Here is a 22,854-nt window from a genome sequence, read left to right as displayed (position 1 = left end):
AGGATGACATCTTTGACCAAGATCACTCAGGCGGGGTCGGGGGACGGGCGATGTTCGCCTTCTCCCTCCTCCCGAGCCCAGGAAAAGGGGCGCCGGCCGCCCTGGAGAGAGCAGAGGTTTGGGTGGGGGCGCAGATTCCAGGGCGCTTGGCTAGGGTGACCTGCAAAGTCCCAGAGCTGAGTTGAGAGGTGAGAGTCCCACGGGTTCCGCGTGCCCTTGGTGGCGTGGGGTGTGGCGGGGTGCGCGCGCTCACTTGTCAGAGCGAGCGGCCCCCGGGCGCGGGGGGCGACAGGGGTCGGTGCCTCGGAGAACGCGGGACCCAGTCGCGCTGGGTACCAGCCCCGGCAGAGAGAGGCGAGAGCGTACAGAGTGGGAGACGAAGGGGCGGGAGGGGGCTGCGGGCCAGGGCTCCCAACTCAGCGCCAGGGGTTGGCGAGGTTGGGGGGCCGGTCTGAGGGCGCGGGGCAGCGGGACTGATCCGGCGAGAAGGCTCAGCCCGCGCCGCTGTCTGCGCCGTCGGGGAGCACTGGGTCGCCCCTCCCGCGGGGTCCCGGCGGGGCGGCGCCAGGCAGCGGTGACGTGCACTGGGGAAGTGCCGCGCGAGCGGCCGGAGCACTGAGTCGCCCCCGGCGCGGCGCCTGGCAGCGAGGCGGGCAGAGGCGCGCGGCGACCGAGCGGCAGCAGGTAGGCATGGCCCGATGCTCCGCGGCTCCGGGACCGGGAGTCTCCCAGCCGCCCCGGTGCTGAGTCTGCGTCCGGCCTGGGGGCGACCTGGGGGTCCGCGCTTTTTGCCTTTCACCCTTCTGGTTCGGGGGCACGCCGGGCACATACGAGCCCCCCACCTCCGGCGGCCCTCACTGAGGAGCCCAGGGAGCCAGCCGCACCCCCTTTGAGCCCTCGGACCTGGGTTGTGCGACCTCGACTTCCCCGGTTCCTCCGGGCGCCCCTCCGTCGAGCGACCCTCGGGGGCTGGGCACCGCCAGGAGGCGGCTCTGTGGGGTGGAGGAGCGGGTTCCGGGTATAAATAGCTCAGTTCGCTGCGTACGGCCTGGGCGCGCCGGCTATATTTGGTGGAGCTAACGCCTGGCCCGGGCCCCTTCCCGGGGGGGAAACGGGGAGCACGTATTCTCCCGGCCGGGGGGGTGGGGTGGGGTGGTGGTGCCCGAGGGCTCACCTCCTTCCTCTTCTCACGCCGCCCTAAACACTCACCAACCCACACCTGCCCTCAGGCAATGGGTTCTGATGGAGACTCTGGGTAGAGAAATGGGGAACCCGCTCCAGGATCAGACTGGACTCCCCAAGCTCACTTCACCCCCCTCCCAGGTCCTGGGCTCTGGGAAAACCAGGTGGGGCCTCGGGGCCTTGGTTTATTTATCTGAAAAGTGGGTTGACAACTCACCCACCTGGATGCTGGCCCAGGCCAGTGGCCAGCAGGCCTGTGAATGGGAGGGAAGCAGTGGGGGTCATGGCCGCCAGGCAGGGGCAGGGAGTGCTGCCTGGATTCTGGGTGAGGGGCAGGCACAGCCCCTGGGGTCAAAGTGCTTCTCTGTCCCAGAGGCACTAGGCTATACATCCAGAGGTGCTTGGGACGACAGGATCACTCTGTGTGATGAACACGGCCAGGCTGAGTGGTCCGCAGGACAGCTGATGGCAGCCGGACCCATGGCCTTTATGCAACCCAGGTCAGAGAGGTTTGTCCAAAGTCAAGAGGAGGAGTGGGTGTGGTGAGGGTTGGAGGGTTCTGGGGTCCAGCACTTCATTCTGAAGGCCCAGGAAGTGTTCGGCTGTCAGATGGGTGCTGGGAGGGACGGGCAGATGGAGGAATGTGTCCTGGAGGATGGACTCAGCCCCTTGACTGATGGACAGAGGCTTGGGCTCAGCTTAAGGAGTTGCTCCCATGGTGGGAGGTCTGCCCCCAAGGGGCTCTGAGGATGGCGGTGGCAGTGCCCAGACAGGTGTGGCACCTTCCTGCCCAGTCTGTGGTATAGTCAGTGCCTAGGTTGGATATTGAGAGGCCCTATCCCAAGGCAGGCTCTGTAATGACCCCATGTGACCTTGGGCAGGACCTGATACCCAGAAGGCAACTCAGCTCTCACTCACTACAGCTGGACACCTCTGCTTGAAGGGCAGCAAGGAGGGGCAGGCGTTCATGCTCCTCAGGAAACTGACCAGGGAGACCGTGTGGAACAGGGTCTGTGGGGTCCCACTCACTGGCTGGTGGTGTCTGCAGGACAAGGCTGGCTTGCTCCAGGGCAGGACTCGCAGGGACCTAGCAGGTGTGCAGGGGGCCAGTGCCGCCCCTTCGAGTTGAGGAGCCCAGTAGAGCGACCCCAGGGCCTCCCGCGGCCCTTCTGGGAGGAAGCCAGTGGAGAAGACAGCCACGCAGAGCCATCAGTCCATTGGACGCGTCTCCGGATCAGGCGGGATCAGGCCTCCGGCGAGTCGGGCACTGGGCCCGGACGCAGGGGCGGGGCGGGGCGGGAGCGGACAAGGCCTGGGGCTCCTGCCGGCGTCGTCTCGGCGAGCGCAGACCTCCCGGCTTCAGTCTCCATCTGTGCGATGGGCCGTGCGAGGAAGCCGGTCACGGAGACCCAGCGTTCTCAGTCAATGTTTCGAGCGCCGGGCCGCGCCCACTTGGCCCAGCTCCAACGCGCGGACAGTGAAGAGTGCCTCGCCCGGGGGGAACCACGGGGTCCCCTTTGGCGCTCTGGGATGCCCAGTGCGGCTTAGGGGTTCGTTGACCCTGGTGGCCTTACGTGTTGGTCTTGCGCTCTGGCCAATACGGTAGCGGACAGGGAGGGCTTCTACTCCAGGCAATACGGCAGTGGCTCCTCCCTTGGCGCGGTCACGTCCCCCACGTCCCGCGCGCTGCCTGGCAGCGGGGCTGGGGCGGGGCCGCCCTGAGCATCCTCTCTTCCCACCCCCACCCGCCCCCGGCGCCCCCCAGGGTCGGCCGGATTCCCACCTGCCCAGCCGGAAGCTGAAATAGGAAGGATCATCCATCCTGCTCCCTGGGGTGGAGATTGGGGTGGGGGTGGGGGATGGCCGGGGTTCCACTTCCCCCTCCCCAACCGTTCTGATCTCCTCAGCCAACTCCCCCACCTTCTACTTGCTCCAAAGCCCCCAGGTGGTGGTGGTGGGAGCTAGGAACCCAGTTTTGGTGGAAGGGTCCCTTCCTTGCTGGTGGGGCTTGCTGACACAGAGATCACCTTCTGGGCCTTGGTCTTAGGTACAGTTTAGGGCTGGGGTCGGGGGGGGCGGCGCGGGGTGGCGGCGCTGCAGGGAGTTGAGTGGGACAAGGTGGCCACGTGGATGGGCAGCCCAGGCAGGGCCAGGCTGGACAGGGTTGGGTCCAGACCTGAGGGGGGTTAGCTTGGGCCTGCTCAGCTACCTTCAGGCCCCTCCTCATTGCCCTCTGAGCTTCCTAGAGGAGGGGGCCCCCCAACAAGGTAAATAAAAAAACATCCCCGGGGCAACTCTCAAATGGCCTTCTTGTCATAACTGGGTGATGGAGGTGGAGAATGACTCAGAGCTAGGGGCTGGCCTGGGCGGCAGTGTCCAGTCTGGTGAATGAGACCATTGTTTCCACCCCACTGGCCCCTACAAGACATGAGCCTATAGGAGAGCTTGTGGGAGCACTGGGCATGTGCGTGGTCAGACAAAGTGGGGTGGAGGGCCCAGCAGGCTCAGAAGGCCTGGATTAGACTTTCACCCACTGCCCAGCTCCCACCTCCCCAGAAAAAGCCCCAGGCACCTCCCTCCAGTCACAGCTCCAAACACCGATGAGGGCAGGGCTGAGATGTGTCCTGTCCCGCCTCTTGGAAAGGACACAGGCACTCTGATCAGAGTGTCCTGAATCCTCTGGTTACCTGTGCACAACAGGAACTGCAGGCAAAAGAAGAAGGGGAGCCCCTCCCTCCTCCAGAGGGTACAGCCACCCCTATGGGTTTCAGGGGCCTTGAGGCCTGAGGAGTCAGGAGATAGCCTCACTGGGCTGTTTCCCTGTTACTCAGGCATGTCTTCCAAGCCTCCTGGTGCGGGAAGAGTCAGGAAGGAATGTAATTGCCCCTTTCTTGCCCCGCCCACCTGGAGCTGGTCTCCAAGGACTAGAGGTCCAGTTAGGTAACTGGCCAGGCTGGAAAGTGCACCGACTAAGCACGTGGGACAGGCTACAGGCTCTGGGGCTGGAGGCCCCCTACACTGAATGCCCCTTTCCTGGTTCATGGCCTGCCCTGGAGGCTGACAGGCCACAGACCCAGGACTGAGGTGGGTGAGGGAATTGCCAGTACAGAGGCCTAAGGGGCAGCAAGCCTGTGGCTGGAATGGAGTGGCAGAAGGGGCCCAGGAGGTGGTGAGGCCACCAGGACATGGTCAGAGCTGGCTCTGAGGTGGGGGCGTGGGGTCAGGTTGGGAACACGCTGGTATGAGGTTTGCACTAGCTCTTTGGGTGCAGATGTAGGGTTGGGGGTGAGGCTGGGCACTCTCGCCACCAAGGACATTCAAAGCCGGTGAATGTAGGCAGAGAAGGGGGCCACGGAAAGAGGGGTGATGCAGAAGTTTGGAGCCTCACCCCAGCTAGGACCCTCACCCAGATAGCCAGTGGGCCCCTGAGGCAGCAGCTGGCAGGGGCCCCTGATGTAGGAGGGCATGAGGGATGGGTCATTCAGAGGGATCTCTGTACATGTGCCTCTTTGGGCCAGGACCTGGGGGCACCCCCTGGAGCCTCACCTGACCCAGAAGTGGGCACACATACCCACCTGGGAGATCAGCTTTCCGAGGCCTGGAGGGCGGGTTATTTCTGGGCTGGGAACGTGGTTTACGTGCTTCCCTGTGAGAGTAAATGTCACTGAAAGGACAGCCGGCCGGCATGTGCTAACAGATGTGCTGGTGCCACCTCCCTCTGCATTGTGCTGAGGGTCCCCGACCAGTCCCTGAGGGGGCCGCTCCTCCCACTCTAGGTTTCCCTTGGTGTATCAGCCAGCCTGTGCCCCAGCCTGCCTCCTCCACAGGACAGGCTGGGCTGATGAGGCCATTTTGCTCTTGGAAATTTTAGCTGCCCCCACCCCCCGCCATAAATACACAGAGCACTTCTGGGTGAAATCCCTTTGCCCCCAACCTAGAGACCCCTGCTCTCCATCTTCCCCTGCTTGCACACCCTTCCCCATTGCAAATTGAAGTTCACTAGAAATCTCCCTTTGAGAACCATCTGGTGTGGGGAACAGGGTGGGGGTCATCTCAGTGTGGCTGCAACCTGGGCTGGGGGGTTAGCCGGGAGAAAGCAGTGTCTCTGGGGTGTTCAGGGGATGGTGGGAGAGATGACCACACAGGACCTTGACCCAGGCATGTGAGATGGCCCCCTCCTTGTGTGAGCCTTGACCCCTACAGGTCCTGGAACACACTGTACCCTCCTGCCTCTGGGCCTTGGCACCTGTCCCTCTGTCTCCTCACCCTCCCCGATGCTCTTTCTCCTCAAGATCCTGGAGGCCTCCAGGGAGGACCCAGCCCTGGTGGGCAGAGAATAGGGCTTCAAAGGTTGTGGTGCCCATGATTCCCCTGGTGCCCCAGGTCTGGCTGGTGGAACCAGGGAGATCTTAGATGGAGGCCCTGTCTTATACCTGTGGGTTTGTAAGTGTCCAGCTATTCCTAATTGCTCACCCCCCACACACTCTCCTCTTTGGCCTCCACATGATCCGTTTGATTTACTTTACAAAGCTCATAACCCCAAACAAGCCAGGATACTGAGGACAACCAATCCCGCAGTGTCCCCGTGACCACAATCACGACCACTGTCCGGGGTCCTGGGTCAGGGAGTCCTGTGTTTTCTGCCTTAGTGTCATCGCATCGCAGAGCATTCACATTCCTACGAATATACTTAGTTGTTTTTTGTTTAGTATCAGTCAGCTGCATGTACCTTAGAGACCCTTTAAACTTAATGCTCACAAGGGGAAGGGCAGAGGCTCAGCCTCCACGGCCTCCAGTGAGTTTGGGATGGCATTTGTCCACCTGTCCCCTACCAGGCTCAGGCATGTGGCCATGTGACCCACGGCAGGGCTCTGGAGAACCTGGGGTGGGCCACTCTGAAGCTGTGCTCAGACTGTCGGGGCGCAGGGGCCCTTGTCTTTCCTCCAGTCCTGTCCCGGGTTCTGTGTGGCCTCAGATGCAGAGGTGGCCACCCAGGGGGCTGCGCTGGGTCATGGGGCTGTGCCTGCATTTGCAGGAGGATGAGGGCTCCCTTGACAAGGGTGCCCCCGTGCACCTTTTGGCTGTGTCCCCAGATGGCTGCATGGCTCTTGCCCTCAGACATACCCTCCATCCTGTTCACTGAAGTCCAGGTGTCTTCTGAGCACTGGGGTCTGAGTGCAGGGAGAGGTGAGGGCTTCTCTTGGGTTTCCCAGTGGCGCCTGTGGCCCTGGCCCAGCTGAGAACCAGCGCAGGCTCTGAAAGTGGACCTCTGGCCCAGTCTGTGGGTGACGGCAGGGCTGCTGTTCTGCTCCAGTGGGCTGTATCTGCCTTGTCATCACCCTGATAGCCAGCTGGCTCCTGGGGTCCAACCATCAAAGGGTGGTGCTCAGACAGCAGCTCCTGCTTGTAATCATCTACAAAGCCCCTAACCCTGCCCCCGCCCAGACACCCTCTGAATCAAAGCCCAGGATGCCCCCCTCCTCCACTGCTGGATCACAACCTGGATACCCCTTCCCCATACTGAATCAGAGTCCAGATCCCTCCAGACTACTGAATCAGGGTCCCTGGAGGGCACAGCCCCTGTGGCCAGGGTGCTGGGGGGCAGGCTGGAGGTGGGGGTGGGTGGGTCTTATTCCCCACATTCTTTTGCTCTGCACATTGAAGCTGTGCTCTGACAGGCCGGGCACAGAGGCCCTTGTCCTCACTCCAGAGTCCTGTCCCAGGTTCTGTGGAGCCTCCGATGCAGGACTGGCCACCTGGAGGGCTGTGCCAGGTCAACAAGGATCCGAGGAAAAGGGGAAAGGGGTGGAGCCACAACAGATTACGAAACCCAGGCGGGCGGGCTGATAGGAGGGCGGCTAGGAGGGCGGCGGTGCTGCCTGTGCAGCTCCCCTGGTCAGGAGGTCCTTGGGCGTCACGCAGGTGGAGTATTTACACCACGGAATCGGCAGATACTACATATCAGGGCTTCCTCCACCAGGGAGCTGGCTTATAGCTCACCACGGGTGGGGAGACAAGGAGCTTCAGTGGGCAGCGAGTGGCTGGATCCAGCAAGCCTTCCCTTCCCCACGCCTGCAGCAAAGAGGCCTACTCTGTCCTTGGAACAGCCTCTGTCAGGTGAGGCTGATTTCTGGGATTTGGGGATTTCTGGAGCGAGGATCAGGGACGGGTTGGGGATGAAAATGGGCGGGGAGGGGAGGATCTTCAGGTGGAAATCAAGTTCCTGGGCCTCAAATGAGCTAAGTTCCTGGGGTTTAAAAGAGGGAAGTTGACCCCAGGCTTCCGCGGGTTTGGGGCTGACAGTGGGTGTGGCCAGCTTCCACTGGGGAGCCTGGGGGCTGCAATGGTTTGCTCTGGTGGGTTGGATGGAAGCGTGTTCTTCCTGCCGTTCCCTCACCAGAAGAGTTAAACTCCAGCAGCCGGACAGAGGTAGGTGGGTGATAACAGGATGGGACAAGTCAGGGCCAGCACAGTGACCCTCAGCTGCACCGTCTGCTCCCCCACTCAGTCCCTGCACAGCACAGCCTTGTGTGTGCCTCCTCAGACTCTCACTTCTGGTGCAGTGCAATCAGAGTGGGAAGGACGGGGAAGCCCTGTCCTCCTGGGAGTGGGAGAGCAAGGCTGGCCACATCTAGACTGAGGTCTCGAGGGACAGCACCGCAGACCGAGCCCCAGGCCCCCACCAGGCCTGGCTTCACTGCCCGAGGTGCTGGCGGCTAGAACCACGCAGCTTCCTGACACAAGGTCAGGCGGGAGGCCAGAGCACAGCTGATTTCCCCACTGGGGTCTGCCCTCCTCAAGAGGTAACCTGAGACCTGGCTGAGCCCAAAAAAGCCACTGCCCTTTAGAGCTAGTTGTGTGGGAGCAGGCCAGGCCTGCGCAGGGGAGGGAGGAGGAGCTGCAGCTCTGGTCACCCCACACCCTGCTGCCCTGCACCCAGCGCAGGTGAGGGGCAGAGGCAGGGCTCTCAGGTATCATCAGGTGGCGGCCCGGCCCAGAGCTGAGCTCCTACTGGGGGCTAGGGCCTGAAGGAAGGGGCAGCCCTTCCGGGTGCCTGCCCTCAGCTACATCTGTGTCCCCATGCTGCTGGGCTGCAGCTGGGTGACTGACAACTGAGTCAGCCTGGCTTCCTCTTTCTCAGGACGCAGAATCAGCCCTCCTGGCCATGGGAGGGGCAGTGATCGACGAGGGCCCGACCGGCATCAAGGCCCCGGATGGGGGCTGGGGCTGGGCCATCCTTTGGGGCTGTTTTGTCATCACGGGCTTCTCCTACGCCTTCCCCAAGGCGGTCAGCGTCTTCTTCAAGGAACTCATGCGAGAGTTTGGGATAGGCTACAGTGACACGGCCTGGATCTCCTCCATCCTGCTGGCCATGCTGTATGGGACAGGTGAGCAGGGGCTGTCGTGCCAGGTGACCACCTCTGCAAGTTCACCAAGTTCATTTCTGGGCAAAAAGCCCTGGGGGCTGGGGGCTGGGTGGTGCATCCAAGTGTCCGCAGCCCTGGTTCCCCAGAGACAGCTGGTGGGAAGCCCTCGAGGGTGCCATGGTCTCCAGAGGGCAGGTTGGCACGGCCAAAGCTGTCTGAGACCCTGTCCAGAGGGCCGTATCCGCACAGCTGTGCTGGATCCCAGAGCCGTCCTCGCTGCCTGCACAGACCAGTCAGGAGAGATGCCTGGGGACCGTTGCTTTACTTAGGAAGACACGCGAATGTGGTCCTGTGTCTCCTGCGCCGGGATGAAGGGGCATCGGCGAGGGGCAGGTCTCCCTGGGCCTGGACAGCCTTGGTCCCGTGCCTTAGCTGCTGTCCCTCACCTGCCAGGCCCACTCTGCAGCGTGTGTGTGAATCGCTTTGGCTGCCGGCCAGTCATGCTTGCGGGCGGCCTCTTGGCGTCCCTGGGCATGGTGTCTGCGTCCTTCTGTGGAAGCATCATCCAGCTCTACCTCACCACAGGGGTCCTTACTGGTGAGTGAGGCCCCGCCAGGAGTGGAGTGGCCGGGTGGCAGTGGTTCCTGTTGAAGAGACAGGGCCTCCCGGGGGAGGCCAGCTGTGGGGTGGCCCTGCCAGGCTCCCATCTGTCCCTTGCTCCCCGTCTCTCCCGGACACGTGGGCTGGTGTCGGGGACACGCTGAGTCCCCTCACTTGGATGCCTCAGGTCCACACAAGAATCGTTCAGGCGGGTGCCCGTGCCTGGGAGAACCTGGGCCGGGACACCTGCACTCACCTGCCTGCTCCCCTCCAGGCTTGGGTTTGGCGCTCAACTTCCAGCCCTCACTCATCATGCTCAACCGCTACTTCAACAAGCGGCGCCCCATGGCCAACGGGCTGGCGGCAGCAGGCAGCCCGGTGTTCCTGTGCGCCCTGTCCCCGCTGGGGCAGGTGCTGCAGGACCACTATGGATGGCGGGGCGGCTTCCTCATCCTGGGTGGCCTGCTGCTCAATTGCTGCGTGTGTGCCGCGCTCATGCGGCCCCTGGAGGCGCCCCGGCAGAGTTCAGGTTCGGGGCCTGCACCCCAGCGGCCGCCCCGGCGGCTGTTGGACCTGAGCGTCTTCAGGGACCGTGGCTTCGTCATCTATGCCCTGGCCGCCTCCATCATGGTGCTGGGGCTCTTTGTACCACCTGTGTTTGTGGTGAGCTATGCCAAGGACCTGGGGGTGCCCGACACTCAGGCGGCCTTCCTGCTCACCATCCTGGGCTTTGTCGACATCTTTGCTAGGCCCACCGCTGGCTTCATCACGGGGCTCAAGAAGGTGCGGCCCTACTCTGTCTACCTCTTCAGCTTCGCCATGTTCTTCAACGGCTTCGCCGACCTCACGGGGTCCACTGCCAGCAACTACGGTGGGCTGGTGGTCTTCTGCATCTTCTTCGGCATCTCCTATGGCATGGTGGGGGCCCTGCAGTTCGAGGTGCTCATGGCCATCGTGGGCACCCAGAAGTTCTCCAGCGCCATTGGCCTCGTGCTGCTGCTGGAGGCCATAGCTGTGCTCATTGGGCCGCCGTCCGGAGGTGAGTGCTGGGGGTTGGCAGCAGGGGCGTGAGCGGCCTCACCTCCCTGGGCCTGGCTAGGCCCTTGGGCAGTTTTCACAGCTGCTCTTCCTGGGAAGGGGACTCACCATGGGGAGCTCTTAGCTGGAAAGGCCTCCACCACCTCTCCCAGCCCTGTGTAGCCAGGTCACCATGTACCTCTGCACATGGGCAGCTGACCTCAGTGGGGGAACACAGCCTCTTATACATCCCAGGACCCACTTGGTTTCATTGTGGGAGGAAGCCCATGGGAAAAGAAAGCCCTTCTTTCTGGCTGTCCCCACACCCCGGGGACACTCAGAGCTGAGGCCAGGGTTGGCTTTTGTTACACTGGACTTTTATTTTTTGATAGCTGAGAAGATAGGGGTTGGGGACGTGAGACTATTGTGGCCAAGGCCCTGCCAAGTCTCTGCACCTGGGTTTGGGTCTCTCCAGCCAACCCTGTAGGCCCTCTACCTCCCACTTGACCTTGGGCCTTTTGCTCTTCTTGCCTGGGGTGGGGAGGCAGGGTTCTGGTGTGAAGAGGTGCCTGAACTGGGGTCCCAGGGTCCTTCTGGAGTCCAGGTGGTTCCTGTGAGGGCCACTGTGGCAACAGGCAGCAGGGTCAGACCCCTCAGGAGGCCTTGGATGAGGCCCCCATTCAAGGCTCTGCTCTAAACCCTTGTCAGATCCACTCTGCTTTAGCCTCTGGGTCTCTGCTGCCTGGGGCGGGGTTGGGGGGTGGTGGGTGGTGAGGGTGGCTGCCTCAAGGGTCCCAGGCTATCCTGGTGACTGGGGGTGGGGTTTTGGTGGAAGCTGCAGCCCTGGGCTGACCCTGTCTCCCTGCACTGCAGGCAAGCTCCTGGATGCGACGCACGTCTACCAGTATGTGTTTATCCTGGCGGGGGCCGAGGTGCTGGCCTCCTCCCTTGTGCTGGTGCTGGGTAACTTCTTCTGCATTAGGAAGAGGCCCGAGACGGCCACGGAGGAGGAGCGCCACAAGCCCCCGGAGGATGTCAGGGTGGACTCCCGGGAGGTGGAGCAGTTCCTGAAGACAGAGCCTGAGAAGAACGGGGAGGTGGTTCACACCCCGGAAACGAGCGTCTGAGCCCAGGGAGGACGGCAGGGGTGCAGGGAACCGGACAGAGACCGTCAACGCTCGTATTTATTTCACAAACAGGACCAGCTTGGGCGGGGCCTTCGGCTCTGCGCCAGCTGCCCGGGCAGTGGATCATCACCCGATCAGTGTTTTTCAGGGGAAGGTGGCGGGGTGGGAACGTGTCATTCCGAGGCGGATCTGTGGTGAAGCCAAGCCGCGAGGTTATGAGCCGTCTGCACCAGGGAACCCACCTGCTGACCCCAGGGAGCCCAGTGCCCACCGCTGGGCTCAAGGACCCAGAGACCCGACGCTTTGGAGACAACACGACTTTAATCAGGGGGCGGGGCCGGGGACAGCTACGGAGCAGGCACTGCCACAACAGGCCTCCCCATGTGCCCATGAGTGCCCTGTCCTACCGGGTCTCCTGTGTGCCCCAGCCCACCCCTTTTGAGTGTCTTAGTGGACAAAGCTCCCTCCTTCGCCTCTGAAAGGTTTGAGATAAAACTGCTCGCTCTTAGGGACAGCGGTCTAACCGTTGACCCCAAATCTCTTTCTCAAAAGACAGCCTGCTTATTTTTACAAATTGGTTTCAGTCCTCATCAGCTACGTCAGCCCTCTAAGTACTGCTTGTTCTGGACCCTGTCCTGCTGGACCTCAAACGGCTCAGCGTGTTCACACAGCACCCTGGTGGTCGGCAGGGAAGGGGCCACACTGCGGGGATGTGGACACCTAGGCTGGGATGTACATGTGGTTTCTGTTCACTGGTGTGTGTTTGAAGAAAATGATCTGCCTGCTTTTGTTTATTCACCCCTTGGTTAGCTGACAGTCATCCCACGTGGTCAGCGCCCAGGGCTGGTGTCTGGTCCCTGTCCTTTTGGAACAGCCCTGCTCAGCCTTGCCCTGGGTACCTCACACCCACCTGCCCTTGTGGCCAGCGGTGGCCTGTGTGGCTGGGAGCCCGGTCAGAGGCCGCTGGGGCCGCCTCAGTAGGTGGTGCGTCGAGGGCGCTGGGGACGGCAGCGGGCACCCTGGCGGGCCGCGTGCAGCCGGAGAGATGCCACATCCCTGCTCCTCTGAAACGAAAAGCAAGCAAGAGCTCACGTCCTGGGCCCCCCTCCCCAAGAGGTGTTGCCCTAAGGGGGCTGCTGGCTCCCTCCTCCATCTGCCCCTTGAGCTCTATGAGGGGGCTGGGCGCCTGCCTGCAGCACCCTGCCCCATCTCATCCTTTCTGTCCTTCTCCTCTGCCAGGGGCCTGAGCTGTGGGCAGTGCTAGCAGCTGCAAAAGTCAGGTGGTAGCCCTGTATCCACGCACCTCACCCTGTGCAAGGTGGGCCAGGCAGGGGCCAGCCCCTGGGAGAGCTGAGCCATGAGCACCCAACTTGTCAGCCCCACCTGTGGTCTCTGAACTGGAGGGGAACAGGAAAAGGCCACAAGTGGGTGGCCTGCCTGTGCCCTTCCCCCAACCCCCTCCCAAGCCCTCATCACGACACCCCCTTCTCTTCTGGCAAGAGCTCAGCCTGGCTGTCGCCAGTCATTCAGTTTTCTTGGGTCTCTTGGAACCAGCTGTGGGGATGACCAGGGCCCCTGTATTCCACACCACCACCCCTTCACTCTCACCTGAAGCTGCCTCACTCGTCCCCACTCCCTACTGGGACTCTCTACAGCCACAATGGGTATACCGTTCAGTGACTGAGATGGTGTGGGAGTCCCTCCCCTGGGGGTGGGACCCACGGCTGGTCTGGTGCTGGATCCATGCAACCCAGGGTGCACCTGAGGCCCCCTGCCCCTACATCAGCTGGTTAAAGCATGCAGGGGCTCTGCCCAGATTGGAGACTGACCTGCAGTCTAACCCTAACCCTGGGGAGAAGGTGACCAGATAGTTTGGTCTGCCTGGTTTTCTGGTTCCAGATGTTTCCAGCTATGCCCAAGACACAGTCAAAGAAAACTTCCTGTCCTCAGGAAGCTGTGGCTGCCAAGGGCCAATGGCCCTAAAAGCAGTTAGGAGAGTGGTCAGTGCTCTGGAATGAACAGGGCTCTCCCTAGTCCTCCAGACGTCCCACCGGAGGAGGCTCACACCCAGCTTCCCATGAAGACACAGATGCCTGTGCTAAGCCCACTCTCACAAGCCATTAGCACCTCCTTGGAGGACACATACACATCAGCCTAAATCAGAATTGGGGGTACATGAGCCAGGCGCCCTGGGGCACTACCCAGCCCTGCCAGAACTTGGGGCACCTGCCATCCTGTGTGGAGAACACCCTGGCACACACGTGCAGGCCCCCACTGGGAAAGCCTGGCAGGAAGGCAGCCCCTGCTGCCAGTGACTGCCCAAGGGTTCTGCCAATGGCAGTCTGGGAGGCGGCTCCCTACACCTGCAGGGCCCCCTCAAAGTTCCCCCCAAAGGACACTCCCCTGTAACCCTAAACACTCTTGCAAACAGCGGTGCCAAGGGGTGTGCTGCTTTCATAGCTCCCAGCCAGTGGGGGTGGGCATGGTCCCTAGGAGGAGCTCCAAGCACCCCATTCAGAGGCGACAGGGCCTGGGGGCAGGGGGCAGGTGGCAGGTGGAGGCTTGGACCCAGAGCTTGCTCTCCCGAGCACGGAGCCTGTCAGGCAGGTCAGGGGGTACAGTTCTCCATGTTGGGAAGACAGAGGTGGTGAGGGGGCTGGAGAACAGGGCAGGCAGACTCTGAGTGAAAGGGGCCAGGGTCCCTGTTCTGCCTGTGACCTCCCTCCTGGCAGGAGAACAAGAGGTGGTTCAGGGTTCACCTCATCACCATTTCAGCTGAGTCCAAGTGTCAGCAGGCTTAGGGGAGGAGGGGGAACCCATAAAGAAGAGCTCAGGCTCTTTCACATCCTCAGGGACCACCTGGCACAAGCCTGGCACACCTGGCTTGTGAGCAGTAAACACAAACCAGTGGCAGCTGGGAGATCCACCTGCCCCACCCGTTTACCATGCATGCGGGTGGCGTCACTAATTTCCCTGGAGTACACGCAAAGCTGGCATACTCTGCTCAGGACAAGTGGGTGTGGACCAGAAGGTGCTTAGTTACCACACATCTATGGGAACACATCTGTGGTCCCAGTTCAACAGGGAGGGACTTTCCTGCGGGGCCACACCTTCTCACTCGGCTCTGCCTGGTGCTCCCAGGGGTAGGGGTGTCCTGGTCTCCAACAACTCCAGGGGCAGAGGGAAGCAGAGGCCATGAGCCCAACAGCTGGAGAGATGATGCCCTCTTCCAACACTGCCTGCCTAGAAGGGACAGCCCCTGGGGCGTGAGGGATGCAGACTGGTGCTCACACTGGGATGGTGACTGCTGGGCCCAAGCCCCTGGGTCCCAGCAGGGGCCCCCCTGGGAGCCCTTTCATGGGTACCATGAGCACCCCCCACGGGCAGTAGGAACAAGGCTACGGGCCAAACACCACGCTCTTCACTCCCCAGAGAACACAAGGTGAGTGGCAGCACGCCCTTCCCACAGAGGTGGTTAAAGCAGGAGACTGGCGTGTGCGCACGGCCCACACCGGCAGCAGCTCAGCCACATCCCCGCCACAGCCCAGAGGCTCATCCCACCTGCTCCTGATCAGCTTACAAAAGTACATGAACAGGCTTCCAAAGGACAGACACGAATGCCCAGTCTCAGAAAATTAGTTTCACAAAGTTAATCTACACAAATCAAAACTCAAAACTGATGAAATAAAGACCACATGGCAGGGGCAGGGAAGAAAGGCAGAAGTCGTCATGAATTTATTATTTACATGGTGGTTAAGGACACAAATACAGTGGTCATACAAAAGCGCAGTTCAGAGACTGGCCGCTGATACACAGGTTGATACAGACATTCCAACTATGTTTCCTGCAAGTCAGGATGGGGAGTTAAATACGGGGGGGCGGGGGGGACACAACTGTCCACAACCACACTGCTGAGGACTCGGGGTTGGAGTCCACTTCTAAAATGCCATCTGGCAATTTCAGGTGAAAACCTGGATGCAGAACATCGGGGCCGCAGCTGCTAACAGCTCTCCAGGAGGGGGACGCCCACCTCTGAGGAAGGCACTGGGCCACGATGAAAGCCCCCAACTCACTCCAACCAACCCGAGCTCCCTTTACACTCCCAGAAACACAGCCCCACCTGGCCAAGTGCCCATACCCTGAAACACTTACAGAGTAGCCAGCTCAGGATTCAGAAAGAAGCAACCAGCTGCATTCTGCGCCATCAACACAGCAGTTGGGGCATCCTAGGACCAGTGTCCCTGTGCTGGGACTTTGGGGGCAGGAAGGGAAAACACAGACATGGACACCTTTCAGGTCCCTAGCTTCCTACCAGTGCCTATTTCTAAACAGAACGCACTGCAGGGCAATGACAGGGAGAAATGTGGAAGTACCTATGAACATATATATTGCACCTCACTTCCAGAGACGGAGGCTCCTGTCTACCGGCCGCCACTACCAGCTGGTGCTTCTGTTGCTACTGCTGCAAAGCGAGGGAGGGTGTCTCAGGAACCCACCTGGAGCCTGGTTGCCCCGGAGGGTCTTTCTGGGGAGACTCGGCCCTGCTCTGCCTCTTGGCCTCTGTGGGGGTCACTATGTCTCAGGGAAGGTCACAAAAGCGTGTTATCTTTCACTCTCCTGGACATCAGGTCGTCAGAATCACCTGTTTCTTGGCACTTCAGAGTGGATTCCCTTGGGCCCGCTGGCCTTTCTGGGCAATGCTGGCACACAGGGTGGACACCACAGCCCTTGGTTTTGAGCAGAGATGTTAACCCAGACTGGGGGCCAACCTGCACTGGTAGTATCAACAGCCTATTTAGAAAATCTCCCAAGTTCGAAAGCACTGGGGCAACCACCTCCAACATAACCAAACATGACTCCATGGAGGAGCCCAAGTCTCTGCTTGAAATCCTCTCCCGAGGGATCAGCAACATGACGCGAAGCCGTGGCTTCTGCAGTCTTCAGGCTCGGCTTCCTTCTCGTTGTGTCTGGGAAGGTCAGATCCATGGGCTGCTCTGTCGGGAAGCACCCGCTGCGCCTGTGCGTGTGGCCAGCACTTTCTAACTGCCCTGATGATTCAAGAATCCCAGCGGGTCTGCAGTGAGCAGGCATTTCAGTTTACAGTGGGGAAGGGAGCATGACAGCCAAAACTAGATTAATGAAGTCACGAGACACACGGCACACAGACACACACGTTACTTACACACGCGTATATACGTGATAGAATTTCTGATGAGAAAATCCCTTCTCCACAGTGGACCACATAACAAACCACGAGACGCAGACCACAGAAACCCACGTGTGCTCTGCTCCCTGCCTCGCTCCTACACAAACTCCACACCAGCACCTGCTTCAGAATTCTTTAAGTCAGCATCTTTAAGACCGCAAAAACAGACATGAAAGAAACAATAAAAAGACAGATTTCTTTACACAGATTTAAGCCAATAATTTTTAGCAAAATGATACAAAACTGTCTTAACCAAGTAGAAGATCGGTAGTTACAGTAGACTCGGCAGGGACACGGGTGCGCCACCACGGAGGGGACTGAAAGGCTCTTGGATGGGAGTTTGATTCTCTCTGCAACCGTCTCACTGCTTTCTTCCCAGCCCCGCTAGAACCGAGTTCATGGGGGCTCAGTGCAGCCCCGGCGATGGCAGCGCTTGGAGTCTGTCCGGTTGGGTTTGTGTTTTGTTTCCCCCATGGGCGTCGCTGGGTGGGTGGCCTGGAGAGCTCCCGGTGTTAACATTTCGGTTCTAGACCGGGGGCGTGTCACTAGTAACAGAGTAGATCAGCCATGCATTGTCTGCCCTCAGCAAAAAGGAGAGTTCTCATCGGTGCACGACAGACTGCAGACCACTGGACGCCACCCGACCGGGAATCTGTCGGAGCCAAAGCACAGGAGAAGGTCAGCGTGAGGCCAGAGGAGTGGAGCCGGTCAGGCTTGAGCACAAAACACCAGTGACAGCGCCCGGGGAGGAGGAAGGACAGATGCCGCCTAGCCCTTTGGACATGTGCCCCCAGCCGCTCTGGAAGGTCCCTTGAGGCCAGGACACGTGCAGCAGAAAGAGTGACAGGAAGACGGGGAAGGAAGAAGAGCCATGCAGGCAAGGAGGCCGCGGAGCCGTGAGCTCATGATCAGTCAGACCGGACGGAGTCCAAGCAGGCAAGAGATGCCCAGCGCCCCCTTCCTAGAGAGTAGCCTGGTGTTCCGAAATAAAGGACCAGGCCCCGAGTGGGCACCGGGACTCCACTTGGGGGAAGACGTGAAAAGCACTTCCCATCAAGATGTCCCCAAAGAGTGCAGTCACGTTACAACTACAGCCGGTCTGCCCTGCGGTGCCGAGTGGACAGAAGCTGCAAGCCCTCAGCTGGGAGGAGCCACAAGAGTTGCCACCGAGAGGGGAGCTGGGCTTGGGAGGCCCAGCCATGCACCAATGGCAGGGAGCAGGCGGCTGTGGCTGATGGGTTAATACAGACGAGAGCGTGGACAAGATGCTGGGCAGAGACCAAGTTCAAAAAGAAAAGCAAACGAGGACAGAAATCAATGCTAAAGGAAGAAAGACGACAAAGCCAGGACAGCAGAGACCATCAGGAGTGTCTCACGCAGCGAGAGCGCAAGAGCCCCCACCAAGCGCGGCCCCCAAAGCCAGCAAAATACAATACACGTCCGGCGACCAACCTGGGGCCACAAGGCCCCGAGCCTTCTGGGGCCACTGGAGCCGAGACCGGGCTCCTGCTCCCCATGCCAGCTCCTGACTAGAGACCACGGCGAGGGCCAAAGGCCAACAGAAAGGATTCTGGGGTCACCCCAGACTGCACAGCCCACTGTAGCTGCTCTGGAATCCATGTAAGGAGACGACCTGGGCCGGGCCCTGACTCTACCTGGGGCACCTGGCATGCAAGCCCGACCCCCTGCGTGCTCCCTCAGGCCGGCGAGTGGGCGGCAGCTCCCACCCGGCCCGGCGCCTGCCGAGGAGCCCCGCCGTGAGCACACTCACCCAGTGCTGCCTTCCGACGGGGAGACGTGCAGCTACTTGCCGTGATGTTCGAAAGGAATGCTATTCTGAGGTGGGGGGAAAAGACAGCTGTTGGTAAGGGTTCCACTGGCTGGACCAGCACGTAAGGCCCTCCTGTTTCCACAAGTGCTGCCTTGCCTCAACCAGGTCCAGGACCCCTGGCTGGGACTGCTCGAGGGGATCCCGGGACCACACAAGGAACTGGGTCCCACCTTTCCAGAGTGGCCCCTGGACACGTGGCCGCTGCTCCTCGAGGATGGATCCATCAGGGAGGCCAATGAGGGAGATCCTTCCCAACTCCTCAAGCAGTAAGAGAACTGGATGCCAAGACAGCAGCCCCTCCACAGGGTCTTGGCATCAGGGGCTCCTGAGGCTTGTGCTTGGGAGGTGGAGAGGACACCACCTCCCCGTGACACAAGGACTGACATACGGAGAAGGACAGGGCTGCGGACCTCACTTGGAGCCAGAATTAAAACAAGCTAGCCCACCTGAAGGAAAAACTGGCACCACGGGTCAGTATTATGTTCTATTAACAGCACTGGATGAAGAAGACACTTCTCACAAAGAGAAACATCACACACAGGTTCAGCCACCAGAAGCCTTTCAGTCTCCATGACACTCCAGCAACAGAGGCCAGATTCGCAGGCTGGGGTCGGGGATATGGGGACTGCAGTCCCTGGAGAAGGACAAGGGGGTGAGGAGTGGTGGCTAGGGCAAGGGACCTGTATGTCACGTCCTCCCACCCCCAGCTGGAGAGGGTCGGCAGGGTCGGCAGGGCCGTCCCCCAAGCAGGCAGGGGGCTCCAGGCACTTGTATGCTGACGATGAGCTACCTCCTTGGCCTGGGTACACGGATGCAGGATGCAACCTCCCCTTGTGGAAGAGGAAGCTGGTAAGAAGAGGCCGCGGTCTGTGCACATGTGGCGCTGCCCCCTGGATCACTGTGTCACTGGCCCTATTCCTGATTGCATCTTTTGGCGGGGGTTGGGGGGGTGGGGGGTGTGAATGGAGGCCAGTCATAAAAGCTGGAGCAACTCTGATCACACCCTTGGTGGACAGCAGTCTTTCAGAGTCTCTTAAGGAAGAGCACCTGGGGGATGATCAGGAAAACCTGAAGCAGAGAGCTGTCCAGCTGCCCTCAACATGAAGATCATAAGGAAACTCCCAGGGTAACTAGAGTGCTTCTTTTGGAAGGGACACACACAAATTGAATCTCTTCAGAGACCGGCCCCCCCACCCCAGTGTTCAGGCCCGTTTCTTTGAAGGGAAAGCAGAGAGAACCAGAGGGCGAAGACATGCAATTGTGATGGAAAGACTTGACAGGAAAGGTCCTGAAGCTGTGTGTTGTCCACGTTCAGGGGTCATGGGCTGAATGAAGATGGACACAAGGTGGTGAAGAGGCTGGATTAAAACCCATAACTGCCTGGCACTCTCAGGACTCTCAGCCTCTTCCACTTTCCTCAATGATCCTCAAAGCAAAACACATTTTCTTGTGTTAAAAAAGAAGTTAGCCTGCCCCTTCCTCAGTCCTTGCTGGCTGAGGTGTTCTGGAGCCCTCTACCAGGCCCTCCTGGCCAGGCATGGTGAACACCTCCAGGGACCTGCTCCCAACTGCTAGCTCATGCATTCCAGGGGTTGTGGGAAGAAACCTGTTAAGCCCCTTCTGTGCCCTGTGGTGACAGAGGACGATTGTGGGGCTGGGAGCCCTAAGAGGCCCAATCTCATTACTGACCCACTGAGCCACACAATTTGAACTACCTGCATCTTCAGTCTCTTAGAGAAACTTACCATATAAGAAAAACCCATTTCTAGTAGACTTGCTAGTAAATTACTAGTAAATTTGGCAGAAACATTATTTCACTTGATTAAAGTGTGCCTGGGCACACCTTGTTCCTTTGCCACAAGACCGGCTGGATGCCACAGGACTGAGGTTCTGGGAGTTCTCACAAAATGCTCGACCCACCAAATTCACCAACATTGTACGCCCACAGCCCAGAAAGCACCGAGGAGGGCAGGACGCAAAGTGTAAACGTGAGGCATAGTGGTGAAGCACAGGGCCGCTGCCCCAGCACGTGGCCGGGACCTGGGCTTCGGACATTCCTCAACCCGCCACCTACCCACTGAGTAGACACCAGGGGGTAGTCCCAGTCCCCACAGGACACTGGCTGAAGCAGGAGAAATGGTCCACTTCAGCTGTTCCTGACCCGTACGCCCCTAGTGCCCTGACTTCAGGAGGAGACCCTGAAGCGACTTGAGGAAAAACGTCCGCATGTGGGCAAAGAGCTGCTCTGCTGAGGGAGGCACGGTAGCAAGCACAGAAGGACAGCAAGGAAAGCCACAGTGGGAAGAGGACATGGGGGGAAAGGGGCCTGGAATCAGGCCCTGCACCTCTGAGCACACTTGCCTTGCCAGACAGAAGACAAACATCAGAAGGGGCACCAGAAGACAGGAACCCTCGCCCCAAAGCACACTGCCAAGCGCTGGGCTCTAGAAGGCCTCTGCCCATAAACTAAACAGTGATGGCCGGCAATATGCCACCCCTGCCACCCCCCGCGCCCCCGGCACTCTTCTGGGGGAACACCTGGTCAACAAGATCGAGGACAGAGTCTCCAAGGCTGGATGTGCCCACAACAAATGGTGTGAGCAGGCTAGAAGCACCAGCCTGCACAGGGAAGATGGCCAAGGCTCCAAGGCTGCCTGGGGGCTGGGAGCCACGTGGAGGGCAGCAGGAGAGAGAAGGCCCCGTGGCACGTCCCAGCCTAGCACAGCCTGAGGGGAGGGGTGTAGAGCCCTCACCCCACACAGCTCATCAAGGAGGCTCTCAACCAAGGGGCCAAGCTGCATCAAGGGGTACAACGTTACCCCATCAGTTAAAACACCCCAATATGGGAAGAAAGGGAAGGAAGGAAAGAAGGAATGACTATGAAACTATGACCTCACTTTGTTTGGAGCCCATTAAGACCAGACCAAACATGAAGTCAGAGGCCCGCAGCACCCGGCCTGGGCAAGCTCAGGTGCTGGCCCATGGGGCGCGTACCTGTGAGGTGGACATGCGGGAGGTATCTTGCCGGCCCGTGAGGTCGGATGAGGAGATGTTGACCGGGGCACCGCGGTGCAGCCGCATACTCACTTTCCGCTCTCTTTCCATGCCGGACACGGGCCTAGGAGAGGTGTTCGCTGGAGGAGAGGGAGACAGGGCAAGCGTGAGGCCTCGGAATGCAACCCCACACTCCAGCACAGGGTCTCTCCCTGAAAACCATGTCTACCAAGCACCCTCAGCTGCCTCAGTTTCAGGCACAGGACAGCTTACTGCACCCTAAGGGTAGGCCGGCACCACGGGCTGATCCCCGGGAGTAAAGCACAAGGAGTCTAGTGGAGGCTGGCTGGGGCCTCTGCCTACAATGCCTGTCTCAACAGGCAAGGAAGAGGCTAAATGTTGTCATGAGACCAAGAGGCAAAGCAACAGAGCTCACAGGGAACACAATCCTTCAACAGGCCCACTTCTGAGAAATAGATATTCTGGAAGGCACTATCCCAGGTGGTTCCCCGGCGTGTCTAATTTCGGAGTAAGAAACGAACAGAACGAGGACGCGCACGCTTCACCCACGAGGCACACCGCCGAGACCCCATGAGGTCACACACTGGAGTGTCCAGAGCAAGCGACACACAAAATAGAACCCTGCTGCCTACAGCACGGGGACCACTCACCAGTGTGTGAGGTAGGGGTGAGGGGGGTGGGAGGAGCCACCTCCTGTGTCCCCCTCAGCCGGCCCGAGGCCGTGGAAGGGAGGCCGCGGGTGGCTGGATTTCGGGAGTGTCTCAATCGCTCCTCTCGGTCCCGGCGTTCCCGCTCAGCATCGTCAGCTGCCCGGCTGGCTCCCTATGGAGGAAAGAGGGCGACACCAGAACTGAACTGGTTTGGTAAAAAACTACCTGAGGCCCTTGGCCACCACTCGAAAAAACACGGGGGCGTGTGGAACAGTCCCCCTGAAGTCTGCAGCCTCTGACAAGTCAGGCGTTCCTCCCTCCAGGGGCACACTTGACCCGTCCCACGACCGAGGGGGAGCGGAACCGGGCTTGTCTCCTTTCCCAGCAGAGGAAATCTCCACCCAGTCGCATTCTCACTCCTCAGAACCCAACCATCAACAGCACCTGGCGGCCCTCTTCTCTGCGATTATTCATGTGGGGACAGGAACCAGCCTAGGTCAGAGGCGGCCCAACGTGGCGACAGCCGGGGGAAGGCGCCCATGTGACAGGCAGATCAGCTGAAGGGTCCAACCAGAGCCCAGACACCTAGCTCGGGCCCATGTCCTGCTGGTGCGCATGAGACGAGGCTGGCAGGCAGGCTCCTCCCGGGTGGCGAGGCAGTGGGCACCACCTCAGCTAAACCAGCTGCTCCCAGAACAGTTAGTCGACACTTTCAGTGAGTATCAAACCAGAAGCACAGGGACACTGGATTTTAAGTGGTGACGCCAGGGTACCTGTCCTAGGAGAGCTTATGTCCTAAACACCAGCGCCGTAAGTCAAGAGTCTGCAAACTGCAGCCCATGGGCCAAATGCAGCCACA

At 60.1% G+C, this 22,854-nt stretch overlaps 2 protein-coding genes across 12 annotated transcripts in view; one reads left to right on the top strand and one right to left on the bottom strand.

Annotated features, from left to right (window-relative positions):
• The first annotated feature begins 37 nt into the window (after positions 1–37).
• SLC16A3 (solute carrier family 16 member 3) lies at positions 38–12,091 on the top strand. Of its 6 annotated transcripts, none has more exons than XM_061392479.1 (6): positions 39–188; positions 7,163–7,299; positions 8,324–8,570; positions 9,003–9,146; positions 9,424–10,188; positions 11,040–12,091. In XM_061392479.1, exons 3-6 carry the CDS (start codon positions 8,348–8,350, stop codon positions 11,291–11,293), a joined length of 1,386 nt encoding a protein of 461 aa, XP_061248463.1. In that variant the 5' UTR covers positions 39–188; positions 7,163–7,299; positions 8,324–8,347; the 3' UTR covers positions 11,294–12,091. The 6 variants fall into 6 exon arrangements, with proteins under 6 accessions (XP_061248465.1, XP_061248463.1, XP_061248461.1 ...); XM_061392477.1 differs by lacking the exon at positions 39–188 and adding an exon at positions 581–684; XM_061392478.1 differs by lacking the exon at positions 39–188 and adding an exon at positions 608–684 and having other exon boundaries at positions 7,105–7,299.
• Positions 11,333–22,854, bottom strand: part of CSNK1D (casein kinase 1 delta) — a 37,717-nt gene continuing 26,195 nt past the window's right edge. For 3 of the 6 annotated variants that reach the window (XM_061392483.1, XM_061392488.1, XM_061392487.1), the window contains exons 7-9: positions 21,996–22,167; positions 21,325–21,464; positions 18,342–18,964 (exon numbers count right to left, since the gene is read on the bottom strand). In XM_061392483.1, the coding sequence (XP_061248467.1) occupies positions 18,818–18,964; positions 21,325–21,464; positions 21,996–22,167 (459 nt within the window). In that variant the 3' untranslated portion in view covers positions 18,342–18,817. The other 3 variants (XM_061392484.1, XM_061392486.1, XM_061392485.1) reach the window with 3 other exon arrangements.

Source organism: Bos javanicus, chromosome 19 (assembly GCF_032452875.1).
Source record: "Bos javanicus breed banteng chromosome 19, ARS-OSU_banteng_1.0, whole genome shotgun sequence".
NCBI lineage: Eukaryota > Metazoa > Chordata > Mammalia > Artiodactyla > Bovidae > Bos > Bos javanicus.
The sequence above is the reverse complement of the archived record's forward strand: the minus strand, read 5'-3'. Positions and strand labels throughout refer to the sequence as shown.

Bases quoted from the DNA above. Each gene is read 5' to 3' on its own strand.
- SLC16A3 (XM_061392481.1), top strand. From the start codon at position 8,348: ATGGGAGGGGCAGTGATCGACGAGGGCCCGACCGGCATCAAGGCCCCG. The intron at 8,571-9,002 runs GTGAGCAGGGGC...CTCACCTGCCAG, and splicing joins GGCCATGCTGTATGGGACAG to GCCCACTCTGCAGCGTGTGT. The intron at 9,147-9,423 runs GTGAGTGAGGCC...GCTCCCCTCCAG, and splicing joins CACCACAGGGGTCCTTACTG to GCTTGGGTTTGGCGCTCAAC.